Raw genomic sequence first — 21,452 nt, forward strand, 5'->3', positions numbered from 1 at the left:
ATGGCTCTTGCGCCCGGCGCAAATCTAAAATGGGTTGGTCTGAAGTAGCTTCATTATTCATAGGTGTGGTTTGGGCGTAACGTGAAATAAACCAATCAGAGCGTCATCCAACATTCCCTTTAAAAGCAGGTGCGCAAGTTCCATTATGGATTGCTATTATTATGGCGTATTTACCAGGCGCACGCCAGGAGCGGTTCACAGCCGAGGAGACTGATGTTCTTGTAAGAGCAGTGAAAGACAGAGAAGTTGTGTTGTATGGGGATGGGAGAAACCCACCCAAAATAGCGTCGGTTAAACAGGCGTGGGAGGAAATAGCCACAATTGTTTCATCGATTTTTTTTTCCTGGTTCTTGACGGACAAACCAATTTGTCAGATGTCCATAAATACATATATGACCTCAAACAGGTCTGATCCTTAATTACTACAATTAGCCTGAATAATTTGTAAGCTAGATTTATGCCTATTTTTTCACATCTTCGTGGCACACCACAATGATTTCCGTCATCTCATGTGTTAATATTTTTTTTTAAGTGTAACAATTTATGATTTCCAAAAATAACTGTTGCATCTGTGTAGATTACATGAGCAAAGTGTATGCGCGTTGTGCACGCTATACATTATGGTCAAGCATGCGCCCTTAAAATAGCATAATGAACAACGCGCAACGCGCCACTGACTTTAGACTAGTTTTTTTCTGGTCAGTGGCGCAATTGTTTAATGGTACAGCAAAATAGCACCAGGGATTGTTTGCGCCGGAACACGCCTCCTTTTTTGCGCTGAACCGCCCAGGGAGCGCAAGTTCATTCACTAGTTTAGCGACGTGCTTCTGTGGAGGGAAAAGCGCGCTTTGCGCAGGTGCAAAATAGGAATGACACATGCGTCGGTGTACAAAGTCAATTGCGCTGGGTGCAAGATAGGGCCCTTAGTGTCTTTGTTCATTGAATTGTGTGTGTGTGTATATATATGTATATGTGTGTGTGTGTATATATATATATATATATATATATATATATATATATATATATATATATATATATATATATATATATATATATATATATATATATACTGTATGCTATTTGCATTCTTTCTGGTAACAATTAATATTATTATTATTATACTATTAAATATATACCAGATGCATGTAATCCCTCAAATTATTTTAGTCACTGTTTGCTCATTGTGCTTTCAATAATTTCAAATGTTTTATAACTGTAAAAGACTAGATACATACCAGGTTCATCATCATTTCCACAGGGCTAACCTTGTGTGGGTTCATTTTATCAAGAATCTTTTTCAGTTGCTCAAATGCGGCCTCGTGGTCACATTGTAGTTCCAGCATCTCTTTATCAGCCGTGTGAAATTTGACAATGAGTGCTTCCATCATTTTCCATTTCTGTAGCTCAATTGGTAGAGCATTGCGATATGAAGCGCAAGGTTGGGGGTTCGATTCCCGGGAACACATGATAGATAAAAATTGATAGCCTGAATGCATTGTAAGTGCATTAATTTTTTTTTTTTTTTTTTTTCATTTATCCACAGTTATCGTATTTTAATCAGACATAGTAAACATTTCACATCAGGAAGAAGTTGATCTTCAATGAAAAGTTCTGCAAGGGAAGGAAATATGCTCAAGTAAATAGCATGCATCAGTTACATCCATACAAACCTCACAGTAATCATCAGGATCTGGGCAATCATTGTCTGCTTTCCTTGCCTTCAGTTTGGGAAGTGATGGGCGCCAGATGACATCAAGCTTCACTGACTCTGCCTGTTCCTGCTCATGAAACAATAATTGCATTTCTTATCATCACCTATAAAACGGTCTAAAAATCCTCAAATCTTCCTGATCTTTGTATACTTACTGAAATGAGGTCACTGCGAGTGGCAGTTTCCACCAAGATAATAGAGTAGCTTGAGGAGACGTAGAAAAGACAAATGTTTATTTTACACTTCTTCGAGACAGAGTTTTATTTGAGAACAAATTGCTGCTCTGTGATGCATCCATAAAATAAACAAAGTATTTACACGTACCTGAAGATAAGAACAGGGTCATTCCTGTCACAATATGTCTGCACATTTATTTGTAATTCTTAATATATATATATATATTTTTTTTTCTTTATCTATTTATTCATTAGAGTTTGGAAAAGTTACGGTTTTTATAATGATTTTAAAGAATTTTTTAACTCTGTTAATGGCTTCTGAAAATTTCGCCATCACAGAAAACAAAAATTACATTAAAAAATATATACAAAAATAAGTGTTATTTTAAATTGTAATATTATATATTTGTTTCAGTATTTTTAATAATAAAAAAAAAGTGCCTTGGTAAAAGCAGCTTTCAAAAAAAAAAAAAAAGTTTGTTTGGCAGTTCATTTGTAATTGAACAGATATGTGAATTTGTGAATTTTAAATATTTTCATTAATTAATGTATTAACATTTTAGCAGATTGAGAAATATTAAAGATTTTTAAATTAACTTTAGAATAGTTCAAAAATGTATTTATCTGCTAAAACAAAAATACCAATTTAAACAGATGGTTAAAAATACATAAGGTTCAAGCATTTCTCCAACCTGTACACATCAGCTACAGCTGTGAAACTAGCAGAACTTCAGGTGCGCAGTAAATGAGACTGCTTTGACATTGAAAATTGGTGCCAATGTCCTCGAAGTCCTCCTTTCTGCCATTAACCCATTATCTGTACCATTAAAGAGTAACTAAACCCTAAACCAACTTTTTTTAGTTAATGATCTGTAAGAATGGGGCTTTATTAGTGCTGTTCATTTATTCGAGTAACTTTTTTGACATTTGAGTATAAAGTGTTTTAATTCTACAATATATGGTGTAAAAATCTCTGAGTGCTGCCCTCTTCAGGTTGAACGGTGGCTACTGCAGTTGATTTTTCCTATTGGATGTTGCGGTGGCAAGTGACGTAAGTGATGGCAGGTGACGTAAGCAGTTTCCAGCCCACCATGCCCCTTGGTACGAGCTATCACGCCCCTGGCAGTATAAAACCATCTTGTTCCGTCAAAATCACTGTAGTGAGTCAGGAGCTGGAATTGCGAATATTGGAAACAATCCAGGAAAGACTATTATAGCATTTTAGCATAGCAATTATATAGTTATTTAGATTATTTTGTGTAGCCTACGTAGTTAATTAGCATAGTTGTTAGTGTAACGTTAGTATTGTTAGAAGCATAGTTAGTTAGTAGCATAGTATTGCATCAGTTAGGATAGCTTCAAGTTGGCGTAGATTTATCTGTATTTAGTAAAGTGGTCAGGATGGTACGTATGTGTGTTGCTGGTTGCGACAGCACTGCTGAACTGCATAGTTTTCCAGCAGACTTTAATATAAGGCGCCAGTGGTTGCATGCACTTGGCCTGGAAGACCACGAGTTCCCATCCTAGAGCTGGAGTGTGCAAACTGCATTTTATGCGGGATTGCTTCTCCAACGCAGTGGAGGTGGAAATGGGCTTCTCCACACAGCTCGCGCTGAAAAGCGACGCGGTGCGGGAGTTAAGACCGCAGTTTGAGCCCGTGGCTCGAATTGATATGAACAGACACCTCGACATCCTCCACTTCAGGTGAAAGTGGGAGAGAAAAGTCCTCTACTTCAAATGATCGCTCTGTTGCAAAGCTACTTGCGTCACTACAGTCACTCTCCACTTTAGCGACTCTGACAGCAGCTGTCAATCAATCCGTCACTGCGGGTCTCAGGTTCACGCCCCACCCGCTCAGCCCTGCCTTCGGTTCGTCCCCTCTATCACCGCCTGCGCTCTGCCCACTTTTCAGCATTTTTCAAATATTGCTAGTGGATGGAGTCCGGCTCTGACCAGGGGTATAGTTACCCTTTAAATATTATATGTTCTGCTCCTTGTTTGTCACTTGTATAGGTTTTGCGCCACCTAGTGGCAGTTCTATGCGAAGTGAGTTCAGAGTAAGCTAAAGCACATCTTATACAGTCAGTTTCTCCTCAATCTTTGGATGCCATCCTTTGATTTGTGTATGTAAAAGGATAATCTGTAAGTTAATTATTCTTTATATGATACTTGATCATATATATTTGCACATATCTGAGATAAAATTATTTCGAAGCTTTGATTTGATGTAATGGGTCTGGGACCACCATGCTTTTTGTGGACGTGGAAGTACCGGCTGTAGAAGCCTGACTTACTCTGTGCTGGGGGGACCACTTCTATGGCCCTTTTCACCATCATAGATTTTACCTCGAGCGAAAGACATACACATCCTCGCCTGTCAAGAGAGGAAAGGACCACACCGGTGAATAACGGGCCTTCAAGCGAATTGCAGTACGTAACCTCTTTTTATTGTTTTCAACACCCGCTCTGACACTCCCGCGTGGCGACGGGTTGTATTGGTCCGAGAACTCAGTCACTGTAAGGAACTGTGGTGCTCATAAACAGTGGAAGAGGAAATTTGCTCTCTTTTTGTGTATGTTTGTGTTTTATTGAATCCGCTATAATGGTGGAACACTGCCAGGGTGGTATGCTGGGCTCTGTGCAGGCAACAAAAACACCGCTTCGAGCACCTGGAACAGAACGGGGTGATGGGAAGGTGAGACGAGACAATGTGTAGGGTGGTCCAACTACAGTGGGACTTGGCCTCCCCCTCTTCCTGACTGGTGCATCAGGCTGACTTCTGAAGTGTCAGGTCTTTGGAAGGGGGTAGTGCTTAGCAGTGCTCGAGGGATGTCAGAGCACAGGCTGTGGTGTGAGCTGGTTTTCTGGCAGCTAGTTTTACCAGGTTGCTGAGTTGGCGCTGGCTTGGGATGACTCAAGACAGATGAATTTGAGCACTTGGGCAAAAAGTCTGGGACGAATTTTGTGCAGGGGTGAAGCACTCAACAAAAACATCCACAGCAGGGTCGAAGAGACCATTCGGCGGAGACAGGGGAGTCGAGGAAAACGGTTTTATCTATTGACATAATGTCATCTAGTGGTTGATCTACAGACCCACCGAATGAGAAGTGGACAGTGAAAACTCTCTCTGAGGAGAGACTGGTGCAAATAGGCCTTGAGCTGACGTGAGCTCAATCTCATCCGAGCGCTGGGATCCTCTGCCCTGCTTTTTCTTTCTCTCAGGCTCCTGGAGGGAGAGAAAGGGGAGGGCGCGAGGGGCTGAGTCACTTTCTGAAAATAAAGTTTTCCATGAGCGCAGAGAGGCCAGACTCATATCCACCCAATGTGGACAGGTCAAGTCGATGAGCACGGATTCAGCGTGGGACTCGCATGCACTCATCGTGCCCGTCATCATGTGCCACAAACAACACCACAAAATTTTGGCGGAAAACAGAATGTTCAGCGAGACTAAATATCACTGACTAGGAAAGGTATTATAGAAATTCATATCAATGATGTTGTTAATGATGTTGTTATTTATAGAGCCAGTGGATGAGACTAACCTCTTACCATAGTAGTTGATGATCCAGCTCTCATCCCAAAACATTTTCTGTTTTGGGTATTGTAACCACTGTGAGTGGTGGGATAAAACACCTCATTATGGGAAAAGTATATTTAAGGTGGTTCATTGCAAATGTTACAATTATAGCCAGAATAATACATTACAAACTTGATTTTTAGCCTCTAAAAAGATGGCTGATTGAATAAAATGAGATGCAATCAAACGTTGATAACGTTTCATAAGCCAAAGCAATTTTCTCAGAAGTACAAAGTGCTTTTGCTAGAGAACGTAAAAGTGGCGCAAACGTTTTCCAAGTGAACACCATGTTTCTTGGGGTAACTAAGTACTTTTTGTGAGAGAATGCAAAACTTAAAAAGTAAATGCAAAAGGGAAATGCAAAAGTATTGAGATTGAACAAACTATAGTGTTCACAATTTCTATAGCGAACTATTAAAGTTTTGCAAGTGAAAGGACATTACTTCAACTTGCACATACTGAGCTATCATTAGTGGCTGCTAGGGCATTGCTATGCATGATGCTATTGCGGTTGCCGAGATATTAGTTGATTGCTTATTTGGTTCCAATTAAAAGAGCCCACATCAAGTCCTTCCTCCAGTGTAAGTTTCTTGTCCCATTACATCATCTGCACATTTTATCTGGGTCTCCTAACATCGCAAATATTTGTCAAGTGTTGAACCGGCATTCTCACCACCAGTGTCAAGATAAAACCACCACAGAACAAGGTCATGGGAAGCACAATGACCACTTTAATGGATGTGGGCATAGGACAAGCTCCTCAGTCAGCGGGACAGGTCAGACAGCTCTCCTCCAGTTCACAAGTCTCCTCGCCATATACTGACGCACAAGCACAAATGAAAGTGCAACATAGACAAACATCTCTAGGCAAAGCTTAGTTTTCTTCTGATTTCCTGGACCAGCATTAGAATATGTCAACAATTAACCTTTCTTACTCAAACACTTTGTTTTAAAAAGGTGTATTTCACGTAACATCTATATCCTTGATGTACCAATAGTTTGAAGACATCTTTTCCGTAAATCCCTAAAGCATTTAACGAGTTATGCTTACCCTAAGCACTGACTACTAACACCTTGGACTCTAGTGCTGCATGCATCTGTCCCACTTAGACATGAGCAATGACTGATGTAACTCCTAAATGGACCAGCACCACCTGGGTAAAATTAATTAAAATCACCATTGATAAACAAATATATAAAATATAATTAATAATATAAAACATATAAATAAAATGTAAAAATAAAATTAAATAGATAATATAATTAATAAAACAAAATAAAATGTAAAAATAAAATAGATAATATAATTAATAAAATAAATAAAATGTGAATAAATAATAGTATAATAAAAACTAAAATAAAAATAGATTTGACATCCACAGCAGTTGGCTCATCTTTGCCACATTGCCTAGTTTTCGTTTTTTTAAAGATTTCAGCAGCAATGCGACTAAATCCAAGAGCACTTTCTGTAGGCTTCACACCCACCATAACAATACTGACGATAAGCGCGAGAGGACAGAAGTGAATGTTGGCGTGGTAAACACAGCAGTTGTCTCCAGTGTGCAGGACATTCGTGCTCGAGGCAGAATCTTTTGGCCTCTGAGGCATTACTGTGAGAGAAAGTGTATAGTATAACCAATGTTATGTGAAGCCAACGTTTCATTCATTGTGAACATGATATCAGGTTCAAGAAAAGCTCATGTGCTATGTTGAACATTCAATGAAGTGTTTTCTATACATAATAAAGCACATTTGAGATGGCCGGCATTGTGCGTCGTGCTCACCTGAACTGGAAAATCTAGTTTTTAACAGCATATTCATAAAAGGAATCAGAGGCAGTGACAGGATAGGTGATGTTGAACTCCTCCCCATCTGTGACCTTTTCTGGTGGACGTTGAACCCAAGCCATTTCTAAGAATGTCAAAAGATACACATGGGTGTGAAGCATTTAAGGAGACTTAAAGGGGAAATCTCCAAGTGATCTACCAAAGCAAATGTTTATCTTCTTAAAGGAAATGTCCCTGTGACGGTACACACTCGGTCTGAATCAGCTTTCAAATAAACGACACTTATTTTGTTGGCTTACTGGAAACTTCAGGAAACTTCCTTTAAATTGTTGGTTTGTAGCTTTATTTTTTTTAGGCCTAGTCTCCAGATCTTAAAGGGATCTTAAAGAGTGTCATTCTTATATTTACTCAATAAAGTCAATTAAAATTGTGACTCCAGACCACAAAACCAAATCACTGGGGTATATCTGTAGCAATACACTGAATGGGTCAAAATTATATATTTTTTTCTTTTATGCCAAAATCATTAGGATATTAAGTAAGGATCATGCACAATGAAGATATTTGCAAATTTCCTACTGTTAATATATCAAAACTTCATTTCTGATTAGTAATATGCATGACTAAGAACTTAATTTGGACCATTTTAAAGTTGATTTTCTCAATATTTAGAATTATTATTATTTTCTTTTTTGCACCCTTAGATTCCAGATTTTCAAATAGTTGTATCTTGGCTAAATATTGTCCTATCCCAACAACCCATACATAAATGGAAAGCTCATTTATTCAGCTTTCAGATGACAGAATGAGATTTATTCCCCAAATGTGCACAAACAAACACAGAATTTGTTGTAGATTCTATGAGCTGTGGATTATTACCACAGTATGTGTCCCGAAAACTATAATACCACGTGCAAAAACATATATTATACTAAATCTCAGGTCTGTCGTTCACTGCCTTATTCTGACCACAAGTGTTTCTGACAAAGACACAAAAGCCACAGGTGACACTTTTTGATTCAGTCCCTGACAGGTTTTTGGCAGTGAACTGATTCCACCATCACTGGAAAACTCAGTATCTTTAACAACAAAACACCATCAGCTTTTTAAACCTGTCAAAATGATCAAAAATCCCCTACATCATGAGAATATTAATTAACCCCAAATAAAGTCATAAAATCATGCACTTACCACAGGCAAAACCAGAGCACAGGTTTCCCAAAGACTCATATTGTCTTGCTTGACAATTTGGATTCACAATGTGCAATTTTTTATTATATTGCAGTCATAAAACCATGCAAAAGTATTTACACAGCATTTGTTGAGTGTTAATGGAAAGAAGAGGAGATTTATGAATAAGCAACAATAATAGTTATGATCAAATCAAGTATTGTTCCAAAGTCTGGGGTCAGTTTTTCAATTTTTATTTTTATTTATTTTTTTCAGCAAGAATGCATTGCATTGATCAAAAGGTATATAAGGACCTTTTACAAGTTTATTTCAAATATAATGTGATCATTTGAGTCATTTATTCATTCGATTCATTCAAATGGCTGATCCATTCAGTAGTAAATGGTATCTTCATTCAGAAGTAAATGGATCTTTATGAATGGTTCATTGAATCATTAAGCTAGTTCGACTTGAAGCAGGTCATCACCATTAGACCAACCGTTGTGTGGCATCAAATAACCGGTACTTTGATGTCATACACTGATCAGTCAGTGCAGTGCCACTTCAAAGCCAATGCATATGCCAATGGTTCAATGCGCAAAATGGTTCACCAAATTCATTTAAATCGTGGATTAAAAAATGAAATGCCGATGTGGGTTGCTCGGGGATGAACAGACAACATTGTGTCTAAAATGTGTTCCTGTAGCTCAATTGGTAGAGCACTGCGCTAGCAAGCGCAAGGTTGGGGGTTCGATTCGCTGGGAACACATGATATGTAAAAATTGATAGCCTGAATGCGCACTGTAAGTCGCTTTGGATAAAAGCGTCTGCTAAATGCATAAATTTAATTTAATTTAAAATAACAATATTAACTTCTTAATTAACTGTTGTATAAGATGAGTATCAAATTTGCACTCGTGTGATATTGCACTTAGCCTACAACTCGGTTGATATTTCTTAACTATGTTATGTAAATATGAAACAAAATCTCAAACTGGCATTTTGCCCCATATCTTCAATTTTAGGTATATTTTTTAGGCATTATTACACGGTAAGTTGTTGTCCTGCCTCATACTATTCATCAATTGACTGTATGAAATGGCAAATGATCCACATAGTTCTGGGGTGGGGCAAGTGCGTTAAATGCGTTCATAATTTTAATGCGTTATTTTTCTCCATAATTAATCTAACGCGTTAAATTATCAGCCTTAATATACAGTGGGGATCGAAATTATTCAAATGTTCACAGATTCTGCAAGGGGTTCCTAAACTTACGCATGTCACTGTGTATGTATATATATATATATATATATATATATATATATATATACAGTGGGGATCGAAAGTTTGGGCACCCCTTGCAGAATCTGTGAAAATATGAGTAATTTTCAAAAAATAAGAGAGATCATACTAAATGCATGTTATTTTTTATTTAGTACTGTCCTGAGTAAGATATTGTGCATAAAAGATATTAACATTAATTCCACAAGACAAAAAAAATGCTGAAATTATTAATGCATCTTGTTTCCTTCTGGAGCATCAGTGAATGTTTGAATCTTTTTAAATAGTTGTGTTTGAGTCCCTCAAATGTCCTCAGTGTGATATGGTGCATCTCAAAATCATAAAGTCCCTGCTGGAAAGGGTTCAAATATGTAAAGATGTTGGAAAACTGAAGAATCTGCAGGACCTTAAAGATTTTTCTGAAGAACGCTGCTCAGTTTAACTGTTCAGAACAAACAAGGGACTCATGCACAACCATCACAAAACAGAAAGAAAGTCGAGGATCATCAGGTAACAGAGCACAGTACTAAGAACCAAGGGTTCCCAAACTTGTGGGGGGGGGAGTGGGGTTATTTGAATAATTTCAGCATTTTTTTTGTCTTGTGGAATAAATGTTAAAATATTTTATGTACAATATCTTACTCAGGACAGTACTAAATAAAAAATAACATGCATTTAGTATGATCTCTCTTATTTTTTGAAAATTACTCATATTTTCACAGATTCTGCAAGGGGTGCCCAAAATTTCGATCCCCACTGTATATATATATATATATATATACACATACACAGTGACATGCATAAGTTTAGGAACCCCTTGCAGAATCTGTGAAAATTTGAATAATTTTCTAAAAATAAGAGAGATCATACTAAATGCATGTTATTTTTTTATTTAGTACTGTCCTGAGTAAGATATTGTGCATAAAAGATGTTTGCATATAGTCATTACATATTTGAACCCTTTCCAGCAGTGCTTGTATGATTTTGAGATCCATTTATTTATTTATTTTTACACTGAGGACAATTCGGGGACTCAAACACCAAATATTAAAAAAAGTTCAAACATTCACCGATGCTCCAGAAGGAAACAAGATGCATTAAGATCTGGGGGGTGAAAACTTTTGGAATTTGAAGATCAAGGTAAATTGTACTTCATTTGTGTTCCGGGAAACATACAAGTATCTTCTGTTGCTTACGAAAGACAGAAATAAATGGGAAAAAAATAAAAATTCAACAAAAAATAAGAAAAATTGCGTTCATTGCTTCATTGTGTTCAAAAGTTTTCATTGCTTATCCTGCCTATAATCGTGTTTGAGTTATTTGCTTCAAATCGGGTGATTTTAGGTCAGCGTTTTGCACGTGACTCAGTGATGCTCTCTGCTGGTAGGGATTAGTATAATGGCAGATCGAACACATCCGGTGGCTTCACTGTATGCTGGCAGTTTAGAACGCGATGAGCGATCCAGTCATATATACAGTAGATCAGTGGTTAAATGTAAGTCTGAATATCATTTTGTGTGATATTTATAGCAAACTAAAAATGACAATAGATAATTTACCTCAGATCTTTAAAATTAAAGGATACATAAACGTTCAGGATATTAGTAAAAATGTGTATTCAGTGGCAAAAGAATGTATCAGCCACTCCGTGTGTATTTTTAATAATGTAAAAATTATTTAATATGTATGAATTAGATTAGGCCTACTAATCAATTTCGTTGTGAATGCAGTGTGTACCTTGTGTATATTACCTGTTTCCCAGTGTGTTTTCTTTATCAAATCATGAGGACCTGCAGGTGACCATTGATAACATTTTTGCCCAGGTCTCAACAGAAAAAGCTGGTTTCCCAGGAACCCCTGATCTGAAGCACCGTTGTAGTTTCGTCATGCTGTAATTAAACCGTGTCGCAACTCCAGGTGCATGACTGGAGCTCAGGTGGGACGATCTGCAGCAGCTTGTTGCAACAGAATTGCGTAAGATGGGCAATTTCTCAATTTCAGAGCCTAAAGAAAGGTAACCGGTTTATTTTGTACCCCTGACCTAATCTCGCGAAACCGAATTCAAGGCAGCTTTCATTGGCCGAGGCCCTCCAATGAGATCGTTTGACCGACATGTCAAACAACCAATCACAGTTTGTTTCGTTCAGCGGCGGAGGGACTGTTAAGATGAAAAGTTGAAAAAGAACCCAATAATTTTAAGGAATTGATCAAAAATTGCATAGGTAATTAAAAATCGGAAGGACGTTTTTGAGATCTGTATTTTGAGATCTGTTATATTTCTAGTTAAATTTATTTCAGTTTTAGTATTTCTACTTTTTTTCTGTTAGTTGCAACATTCTTAATTTTCATTTATGTTTACATTTTTCTTTAGTCTAATATTTCATTTTAGTTCAGCTTTATTTTAATTACTAAAAAATATGTAAATACATTTAGTTAACAATAGCAACAACTTTCTGTGGAATATAAAATATGAAAAATAAAATTGTTTTTGTTAAGAAGCATAAAAAGAATCATGTTATTTAAGAAAAAAAATATCATTGTATTTTAGTTCAACACAGTGAAATAATATGTACAGATTATTCAATTCACATTATAACAGCAGTTAACTTGACAAATTAATTAACTTCATATTTAGAGATTTTGTTTATGTTTTACTCCCACTCACAGTGAGTGCATTGGTATATACATATATGAAATAAGCAACATTTTGTACAATTAGAATTGTGTAATATTGAATAATGGGAATTCTTTAGACATGAAACCACAAAAACAAAACAAATAAGAAGTACTGATATGTATTTACATGGGCATATTTGAGCACTTATTCATGTATTACATAATCAAAATTTAAATGTAATGTTCAACTATATACAGTAAATCTTTTAAAAACGAATTCTCTCACATGAAGACTATGAAAATGAAATGCATATGAAATCTCTCAAACGCTTCCATTAATATCTACATCAAGTCAACATATGATCTACATACTATATACATCAATTTAAAGTTGTAAAAAAAAATGTCAGACTCCTCTTAAACAGTACATTATACATAAAAAATAATGTAGATTCACACAGATTTATGGCAGTACAGTAAACTAACGAAATCTGCTGAGGATCTGGGAAAATGGTCAGAAGATGAATTAATGAGGAAAAGTGAAACTTTACAAGTGCCTTGCTGTGGGAGACGTGACGTGGTGGGTCGTGCACATACTCAAACATGCTGCATGGAGGCGTTTATGTGGGTGACTATCACTGTAAATGGTAGAAATAATGCATTGCTTTGCACTGTCATTAAATTCCCTTTGAGTTCTGCTCTAACTTTTCATCTCTGAGGGCAGACTGTAGTAGAATTCAGGAGCAATAGCACATCAGGATGATAAAAATGGCTCTCACAGAGTCCAAAACGAACCCGGCCCACCTTCAAGATGTCAGTATCTCCGTTGTGGAGACCTTGCTGTCCTCTGCGTTGTTCTCTTTCAGGCTACTGTTAGTCTCCCGACCAGAGTTGCGCTGAATGTTGGCCCTGGATGACCTCTGTCGCCTCGTCCCGCTGCAAACGCAGCGCATCAGGTTCTTGATAGTGGTCCACATTTCCTCATCTCTGTAGGAGTAGATGATCGGGTTCATGACGGAGTTGAGGACGGCGAGGAGCAGCAGCCCGCGTTTGAATTTCAGTACTTTGCATTCCTCGCAATTGAGTCCATCCATGAGCAGAACCACAAGTCCTGGGGTCCAGCAGATCACAAATGCTCCTAAAGAGACAAACATTTGGGTTTCAGGTTTTGTTTTTTATGATAAAAATATACATTTGAAGATATCACATACATGTTACACATATAAGTGTTTATTAATATATAAATAAACATTTAAATAAACCAAAAATGAGTTTTATATTATTTTTATTAAAAAAATATTGTATATAAATGTAACTTTTTTTTTATTTATTTGTCTGTAAATATATCTTTTTTTAAATCTATGCTTTATTTTAATAAAACGTATACTAGTAACTTATACAACAGGGTTGAAAGTTTTACAGTTTAACCTTACGAAGGTGATGAAACAAGTTGATATTTAATTTTTTTTTCTTTCCTCAAGGAAATGAAAACAGAGACATTTGCCATTTGTTCCCTCCACAGTTCGTCTCCTCTCACAAAAAATAAATATGCCTTGCTGCACCCCTAAGATCAACCTTAAACACACATTTCATTTTGCATTGTTGTAGACACTGCCGTGATTTTCCTCATTGTTTGTTTCAACTACATTTAGAGAATGTGCTTCTGCCCCAACATGCTCAATAACACTTTTGTTTTCGATCCTCGGTAGAATGATTCACAGCAACAAAGCTGCTTTCACGGTTCCCCATAATTCTTGTTAAGTTCATATGAAATCCTGTCCGTAAGGCAAAACAAGCTCAGACAAACAGGACAGATCTCAGGTGAGGAACATGTAGCAGCATGTCTTTCGAGATTAGAAAACACTCACGAGGACTAAAATGAACAAAGAGATTGTTGTTTTCAGATGCCAGAGCTTCTCCTGACAAAGCAGTGCAAAACCCACCACCTGTTTCACTACTAAAAATAAGTTTTTTTTTTATTCATTTTAAAGAAGTTTAGATATTGTTACTGTAAAACATGTCATAACCTTAGTGGAGCGTGTGTAAGGCTGGAGAAAGACTAGCCTTCCCCTGGCCATGGGTCGGAAATTAATGGGGGCTTGGGACAAAATGTCTTGATTTAAACTAAATCCATTACAGCTGTCATGAATGAAATCAATCTGTTCGTGTTGCACTTTACAACCAATCACACACGATTCCATTGTGTTTATGAACGCAACGGCCAATCAGAAGCCTTTCAGATGAGTCATCATCAACTCCTAAACCTCATCAAATGGGGATTCCTCTGTGGTTTCTAGTAAGTTTGCCACACTCTTTCTCTTTAATCATATTTAACGGTTGTGGAGGAGGACAGAGCGCCATGTTTTCTGCAGATGTGCACAGAGTGGTAAGAGCCCTTTGCATATATGCATTTATCACAAGGCATAACAAACAGCAGTGGTGAGAGGGTTGGGTACGGCAGGGCCACAGAGCCTCAAAGGGGCCACAACTATTTTAAAAGAAGACCTTGAAAGATTTTTTAATTGTGTAATAGACCATATAATGCCAGCACTGCTACAGATGGAACAGGAATCAGGCATAAACAATAAATGAAACTAAATGAAGTAGTTCCCTCGCAAAACTTTTGAGTGTTTTGCAATCAAACACAAATGTTTCTCACAGGAATATAAGGGTTTTGCAAGGAAGCACAAGGAAGTTCCTTTTTTCACAAAGTTTTGAGAGCAACTGCAAAGTTTCTCAGGAAATGCAAAGGTCTTGTTTCTTGGGGTAACGTTTAGTTTTGAGAGCAAGCTTGGGGAACACAAACATTTTGTGAATGAATGCAAAGTTTCTTTGGGGATCAAAGGTTTTGCAAGCAAACAAACTTCCTTGGGGGAACGCAAAGTTTTTACGGATGATCGCAAAATTTATTTTTCTTTTAGAAAGAACACAGAAGCATTCAAATACATATATATATTCCTCCAGTCTCATATTTTCCATCAAGATGTACCACCCAATATTACGGCAATTCGTACATATTTTACGAGTTGGCTAATTGGCTTTTGCCACATCGTACGCATTTTATTCGTACGAATGACCTACACCTAAACCCGCCCCTAAGCCTAACCGACACTGGGGTTTAGACAAATCATATAAAATCGTACGAGTGAGATCTTACAAATTCGTATGAATTAGCCACATCGTAAAATACGTACGAATTGGTCATGAGATAGCATTGCCATGTCCCTTTAGGGACTCTGTGGAGGCAGTTAAAAAAAAATTATTTAAAAGTATAATGTATAATTATAAGTATAATTTTGTTTTGAACAAATTATGTAGCGGCATTTATACAAATACAGGACACAAGTTAAATTGATATTGATCATTAAATCAATGTTTTAATCTCATTTATATGCTAATAAGGTGGTTAATTGAGGGTTTACAAATGTAAAGTGTGAAATCTTTTCAATCTGAGTTTATGTCCTAACCAGCAGGGCCACATCTAGTATTTCTTTTTCTACACTTACAGGGTTAGTTCATCGGTGTTCATCTTCAGTTCTCTCTTCACATCATTTCAGTCAGTGTACTGTTTGAGTAAATGAATTACTCCGGGATATTGGTTTGTTTTAAGCCACATTAAAAGTGTCAGACACATTAAAAAAGTTAACAGCTTAAGTCATTTGTGGATTAATGCGTATTGGAGATGCAAACTGATTAAAACGATTCAGTTCGATTTGGTGAACTGGTTCGAGAAGATCCGGTTACATCGAGTGATTTGTTCGCGAACCGGATATCACTTAACTGCTGTGTTTTGACAATGATGAATAAAGTCGTTGTTTTTGCTATTTTTGGACCAAAATGTATTTTCGATGCTTCAAAAAAATCTAACTGACCCTCTGATGTCACATGGACTACTTTGATGTTTTTCTTACCTTTCTGGACATGGACAGTATACCGTACACACAGCTTCAATGGAGGGACTGAGAGCTCTCGTACTAAATCTAAAATATCTTAAACTGTGTTCCGAAGATGAACGGAGGTCTTACGGTTTGGAACATCATGAGGGTTATTAATAACATAATTATGATTTTTGGATGAACTAATCCTTTAATAGCCCCGACCATTGTGAAATTTCTTTAATCCAGCATCCCACTTCTCATAACTGTTCATTAAACATATTTTCTTAGTAGCTTTGATTGATTGTGTCACAAGCAGTTTTGCATTGAGTTTGTATATCCAAAAGGCTTGTCGCTTGCGGTCATACAATTTACATTGAACTTCACATTTAATTATCTTGTGAAGCTTGTGATTTTTATCTTTCTACATGTACACAGAAAATATACATTTTTGCACATGTGGAGTGAATATTTACAAGAAATAAAGAAGGTACTTTTTCCAGTGGTGTGGTTTCTTTTCTGTTTTCACCAGAATTTCTCAAAAGAGGAGTTGTGTAACGGATTAATGTAACCTTTACCACCAAGCATGCCACAGGACAACATAGAAAGAATGTAGCATGCTTCTGAAACCCAGGCATCTGCTTTTATCTTAAGTTCGTACAAGAAATAACTGATGAGTACTGGGCTGTGAATCTTCACGTATCTTCATTATACTGTCTCTCCAAAAACAATCCCTCCTGAAAACAAAGCGATCTCATCTGGCCAAAAACGGACTTTCACACATGTGAGCAATTGCTGTTAAAGACAGTCATGCATCAAGTATGAGTTTCATGCTCTTTTACTCCAAGGCAACAGGCCACTGGTGCTGGTGGTTTGATTCAGATGTCAGGCAGTGTAAAGAGCCACCTTGTGCAAGATAATTATACAGGCCTGGAGGAAGCCTGTTGTGCAGGGAACAGACGACTCCTCCACTTTGGCCCTATCTGCAACTTGAAGCAGTAAGAGATACTCCTAAAAACTGGTATAAAACCAGATTTTCTTTCTCTGCAACGTGCTGGCCTGACATAATTACATTACATATATGAATATACACTTTCTATAAAGAGCATTTTTGAGAATTTTTTAATTAATAATGATTCTTAAGTATCTTAAATACTTAAATGTATTACAAAAAATATATATATATTATATATATATATATATATATATATATATATATATATATATATATATATATATATATATATATATATATTTAATAATTATATAATATATATCCCATCATGTAGATTTACTTCACTGCTTATTAATATTTTAAAAAGTTGTGATGCAACTCTACAAAACATTGATTAAAAATTAATTTAAATATATTTAACTTGAAAATCACCTTGAAGAACTTTTTATTGATGAATGATGAAAATGCACTTTCACCACATGACATGTTAAGAGTTATTAAATGTAAAAGTTGTATCGTTTCCTTCCCTTTATCACACACTCTTATTTATCAATGGCCTGTTTGCAGACAAAACGTCTGGTAGATTGTTTGCAAACACACTTTATAATAAAAGACAAAGTAAAACAAAAGGCAAAAGAAACCCAACCTTTGAATTTATGATGACAATGATTGCAATGGTGGAAGGTTTTGTGTTTTGTGTCTCATTGTTAACTCTTCAGATTCTCGTCTACATCTCCTCATTCAAGTTTAACATCTCCAAAAAATCTGCACGCGGTTAACAGGATATGAGATCACATCTTTCCACTCTAAATATCTGTCATGTCTGTAATAAGTTTGCAGAAATATTTACCCACCCTGTCCCACATCACCCACGTTTGAGTGGGTTACAAGTTTGGCAAGAAATATTTGAGACCCTACAAGCCTCTGTTGTGAGTAAAATGAACATATTCTGCAGTCTGGGAGCATTTATCATGCTTATAGGCTAAAGGCGTGGACTTTGGAAAGCTCATCAGAGCAATGGAGCCTTGTGGGAAAACTATAAACCAACATATCCTGTAATTGCCATTGAACTTTGAGTGACTGAGGAGTGATGATACATTCTGATACATATCACAGTCAGGAATGCATGTGGCGGTTCAACGAGCCGCATTTGTGCAATGAATTCACTTTCAATTTTATCAGACTACTTGACGTAATTTAGTATTGGCATACTAAGGGATAGTTCACAGAAAATACAAGAAAGAAAGAAATTCTGTAATCATTTACTCAACATCGCGTCATTCCAAACCAGTAGTGGTGAAAAAATATATATATATATCTTTACCAAGACATCAAACCAAAACTAGTTTGGATAATTACATTTGGGCAGTTGGGTAATTGAATTCTTTATGCTTTTAAGGGTGTTGTCATTTCTGGTTATAAAGCAGTTGTATAGAATGTCTTCGGAAAAGATGCGAAGTCCAACAAATTAAAAATACAGCTACTTGAGCATAATTTTTGGTAATGGGGAATGAAGATGCTCAGACAGCTGACATGTTTACTTGTTTTAGGTTGTCCAGATTGTTTACATGAAACAGAAACTGAAACAGTCAAAACATAATTAAAGTTTAGGTTAAAATGCATACTGATTAGTCAGCTGAACCTGCCAAAACGTTTTTTCAATTGCAGAAATTTCAGTGCATCAATACAAACTGGTATGATTGAAAAGGCAAAAAAACCTATGGATTTTTGGCTATGGATGAAATAGTTTTGTTGGAACTTTGTAGTGATGCACCGAAATTACTGCAATGCCCCGCCACAAAATTCATACATTTTGACCATTTCTGCCAAGTATTTTCCATTTCAAATATCTCACTGCATCACTACAAACTCACTGCATTTTGTTCTTCTGTGAAACGCATAAGACAATTTAAATTAATGAACGCTTTAACCATTTTTGACCATACAATTAAAGTCAGTTGGGTCCAAACCCACAAAAGACCTTAATGCAGTTAGATCCATATTGGATTAAACGCAAAAATGAGGCTTTGAGGGAACGACTACAATATTTACAGTAGCACACACTGCACAAAGGTCTTAGATCACATAACTTTAAACATTTTATGGAGTTCTTGCCTACATACAGTTTTTTGGAACGACATTTCATCAGCTGAATAATCAGTAATGATGTTAAATTACAGTACAATCCATTGAACGCACTCTACTTCTATCCTCTTTTTCCATTCCTGTCAAAACTGAAATATGCCTATATCCTGACTAAGGACTCCACTGACTTATAAAATATCTTCTTTTGCATTCCAAAGAAAAAAAGAAGATCGCACAGGTCTAGAACAACATGAGCATTTTCATTTTTGGGAGAACTTTCCCTTTCGCAAGACCATATCTAAAAGAGAATCTCCAGAACTTACCAAGCACGGTCATCACAGTTTTGATGAGCTTGATTGGCGTCCTCTTCCGCTGAATAGATCTAGAAGTGTGTGCATTCAGGACAACAGTCTTTCTCGTCACATAGATGTATATCCTCAAGTATATGCCCACCATTATGAGGAAGAGAACCAGGTTGGACACAGACCAGAAGATCAGGTAGCTCCGGCTAAAGATGGGTGCCAATGTGGAGCACAGGTCCAGACTGCAGATACAGTTCCAGCCCAAACTAGGAACGGCCCCCATGAATAGAGATATACCCCACACAAGGGCGATCAACAGGGTCACGCGCCGTTTGGTGAGGTTACTGTGAACCTTCCAGTTCATGATGGAGATGTAGCGCTCGAGGGCGATCACCAGGAGGTTGGTCAGAGACGCGGAGAGACTCGTGTCCAGCAAACCCTGCCGAAAGAAGTAGCCGTGAACGGTGAGCTCGCGAGATATTTTCCCTGTATTGAACATGAGATACACGTAAGCGATCCCAGCGAGAAAGTCTGAGGCGGCAAGGTTGGCGAGGAGATAGTAGAAGGGGAAGTGAAACCTCCTGTTTGTCCCCACTGCCGCAATGATCATGGCGTTGGCCATTATGATGAAACAACAGCAGATGGATCCAGCGACCTGAACCAGGATGAGCTGCGTTTGGTCCCATTCATCTGAGGTTATGTTGCTGTTGTTGTAGAAAAAGCCCATGGGCTTTTCATGGTAGCATACGTTATACCTGGCCATCTTTGGACAAAAACCACTATGAATGGAAGGAAAACAACAAATAAGTCGGCTATATTTTATAAGCTTCTGTTATTAGTCATTTATGGGAAAAACCATAATTAAAAAAGACAAAATGCACAAAGAAATGACAAAGAATGCAACACTCAAACATACATGACTGATGGACTAACTTTTTGAATAACATCCAAATAAATCTAAATAAAATAAAGACTATCCATATTGTCTTTTTAAATACACTATAAAAAATAGCTAAAATAGTTTGTTTTTCACATCGTTTTTTTTTTTTTTTTTTTTAGTATAACATATTTAGTTCAGTCTGTACTCTAGCATTTTTACATTTTTACCCAATTTTAACTGTTTATCCAATGTTTCATCGCCATTTTAATCACATTTTGTCTTCTCCAGTTGGTTTTTCAATTGTAGTGAATGGTCTCTAAATTAGTATAAGCCCAAATGCTGTCTCAGATTGATTTGCATGCATGTTGCACCGCAGGTTACAGTCAAAACAAACCAAATCAATCAAAATCTCACGAGAAATCAAGTTCTGGTGCTATCGTCGGCTCCTTAAAAACATAACCAGATGTATGATCCAGTGAGTAATACAGCTCTCTTACCAGTGACAAGACCCGTCAGGTTCTCAGTTCACTCTCCATGTGTAGTCCGAAGAAGTATCGCGCAATCCGGCGTGACTCCACAAACACGAGACGATTCTGAAGTGAAGTCAGTGAAGTTTCTGCAGGAGTTGGCTCTCGAGAGTTTCAGGGAGGAGAGTGTGGCACTGATAGACTGTCAGTCAGTGAGGGCGTGGTTAACGCACACCACCCGCAATGCCGCTGCTTTCGTAAAAAGTAAATAAAAACTCAACGCTATAAAGTTTTTCGAAAAGGAAATAACGCTAACGCTTTTCATCTCACCACGAGTCGAAGACCTCAAGTGTTTAAGTAAAAAACTTTACTAGTTTAAGATTGCGCCACTGTAGAAATGACGCGTTTATGAGGCACCTTTTCTCTGTCAGCGTCTATTTCATAAAATTACGCAATTTTACTCAGGTGTGTGAGGTAAAGCTGGATCCACAACATTGAACATCATCAAATATGAAGATTTTGCTCTTGAAAGTATGGCACCTTAGTGAACATTTAATATTTAAGCAGTCA

At 37.0% G+C, this 21,452-nt stretch overlaps 1 protein-coding gene across 1 annotated transcript; it reads right to left on the minus strand.

The window, feature by feature from the left end:
* Nucleotides 1–12,332: 12,332 nt before the first annotated feature.
* Nucleotides 12,333–21,192, minus strand: LOC113064956 (lysophosphatidic acid receptor 3). Its single transcript, XM_026235981.1, has 3 exons — nt 20,913–21,192; nt 19,557–20,314; nt 12,333–13,456 (listed from the first exon to the last, which is right to left on the minus strand). The coding sequence occupies exons 2-3, from the start codon at nt 20,296–20,298 to the stop codon at nt 13,125–13,127; spliced, it is 1,074 nt and encodes a 357-aa protein (XP_026091766.1). The 5' UTR covers nt 20,299–20,314; nt 20,913–21,192; the 3' UTR covers nt 12,333–13,124.
* Nucleotides 21,193–21,452: the final 260 nt, after the last annotated feature.

Source organism: Carassius auratus, chromosome 47 (genome assembly GCF_003368295.1).
Source record: "Carassius auratus strain Wakin chromosome 47, ASM336829v1, whole genome shotgun sequence".
Taxonomy (NCBI): domain Eukaryota; kingdom Metazoa; phylum Chordata; class Actinopteri; order Cypriniformes; family Cyprinidae; genus Carassius; species Carassius auratus.